Below are 1574 nucleotides of genomic sequence, written 5' to 3'. Positions count from 1 at the left end.
AATGAGGACTATCGGAGCTGTTCTTCTCTCCTCGGCTTTGTCAGCGAACCCTGCCTGGCTTACAAGCTCTATCAACGAGAAGACTTTGGTCAACGGCCGCAGCTTCGAGGACTTTTTAAAGCATAGTTCCAGAAGGCGCCTCCGAACGAAGAGAGAGGGCAACGTGGCAGATCTCTTCCATTCGAATCCGGACTACGACGCGAGTTGCCAGGTACAGTTTGAGTTGGCGATAAACCAAGACGTTAGTGGATCCTTCGCATCGGTGGTGAAACAGTTTCGGGACAATATGCATGGCCTTATGGGAGAGGTGTCCACAAAGTTCCCCGGATCCAAAATTGGTTTCAGTTCGTTCACTGACAAGCCGATTCCCATCAGCGGATTCGGAGATCACGGCGGATACCCCAAGAGCTACTACCGCGACCACTGTTACAAGCTACGATCTCCGTTAACTTCCGACGCTGACGCTTTAAGTCGCGCAATGAATGAAGTCAACATCAGCGGAGGCGGAGACTACCGCGAGAACATGTTGGGTTCTTTAGTGTCCATCGCAAATGATCCTGCCTGGGGGTTCTCGACTGGATTAACTGGAGGTCACAGTGACCAGACTGCAATGATTAGAGTGGTTCTTTCTACCACTGACGCACTACCTCATACTGCTGGTGACGCAAAGAGGAACATCCAGGATTGGAATAAAAACTGGGGAACCGACCATTTTCATGACGCGTGGACCCTTCATTACGGTCCCTGCCGCAAGGGCAGCGAAACCTACAAGGAACTGCTGGTGTTGAGAGCCAAGCATGAGGCTGGAACGTTGAAGGGCGCTGATAGCGATCGATTCGACGAGATTGTCGCTGCTTGTGGACCCTGGCCTTTCTTCGACGACTTGATGGGCCACGGGTCCGTAGTCGACACGCCTGATAACTGCCTACGCCACGAGTACCCAACGGTGGAGGAAACCATGACGGCGATGAAGTCCATGGAAGCCATGGTTCCCGTGGTGGTAACGCCGTCGGCGAACGCTGGGTTCGACTATGTGAAGTATTATGGAAACTGTCCTCATGCCACCTCTGAGTCGGAGTGCCTCCGAGAACACTACCAGAAGCTGTTCGAGGATGCTGGAGTACAAGGTCTGTTCTACAGTCTTGAAGGTGAAAACATCCCGACCATCAACGAAATCATTCTGTTCGCATTGGACTCGATCAAGTACATGTACTGTGAAGGGGAGCTCTTCCCCACTCCGACCGGGGTTCCTGCTCGCACCAAGACGGCTGCCCAGGAAGTCGAGGTCACCAACTCGAGCGCATCCTTTGCCCAAGATACTACTCTCGCTGACCGGGTTCCACGGTCGGTGCCTACCTCTGAAGGGGAGTCTTGCGGTTGCACCGGCAACGCCTGTCCTTGTGACCATGAGATGCGTATCCACGTGGGGGTGGATGTGCCGATTTCCAAGTGGGAAGCCTTTTTGGAGGTGTTTTCTCCCTGGGTAAAGCGCACTCAGCCGCTAATTGAGCAAGCCAAGACAATTTAAGGTATATATGCAAGTAATTAATGAATATTGCTAATGATGTGAAAAA

The 1574-nt window shown here is 52.4% G+C and overlaps 1 protein-coding gene across 1 annotated transcript; it reads left to right on the top strand.

Annotated features, from left to right (window-relative positions):
- Positions 1 to 286: 286 nt before the first annotated feature.
- KVP18_003968 (uncharacterized protein) lies at positions 287 to 1528 on the top strand (the record flags this gene model as incomplete). The annotated part of the gene is made up of 1 exon (XM_067956134.1): positions 287 to 1528. One exon carries the CDS (start codon positions 287 to 289, stop codon positions 1526 to 1528), a length of 1242 nt encoding a protein of 413 aa, XP_067806844.1.
- Between the last annotated feature and the right edge of the window lie 46 nt (positions 1529 to 1574).

The sequence above is a fragment of a genome, assembly GCF_019968955.1.
Source record: "MAG: Porospora cf. gigantea A chromosome Unknown PgA_NODE_6973_length_1574_cov_2248.77, whole genome shotgun sequence".
NCBI lineage: Eukaryota > Apicomplexa > Conoidasida > Eugregarinorida > Porosporidae > Porospora > Porospora cf. gigantea A.
The sequence above is the reverse complement of the archived record's forward strand: the minus strand, read 5'-3'. Positions and strand labels throughout refer to the sequence as shown.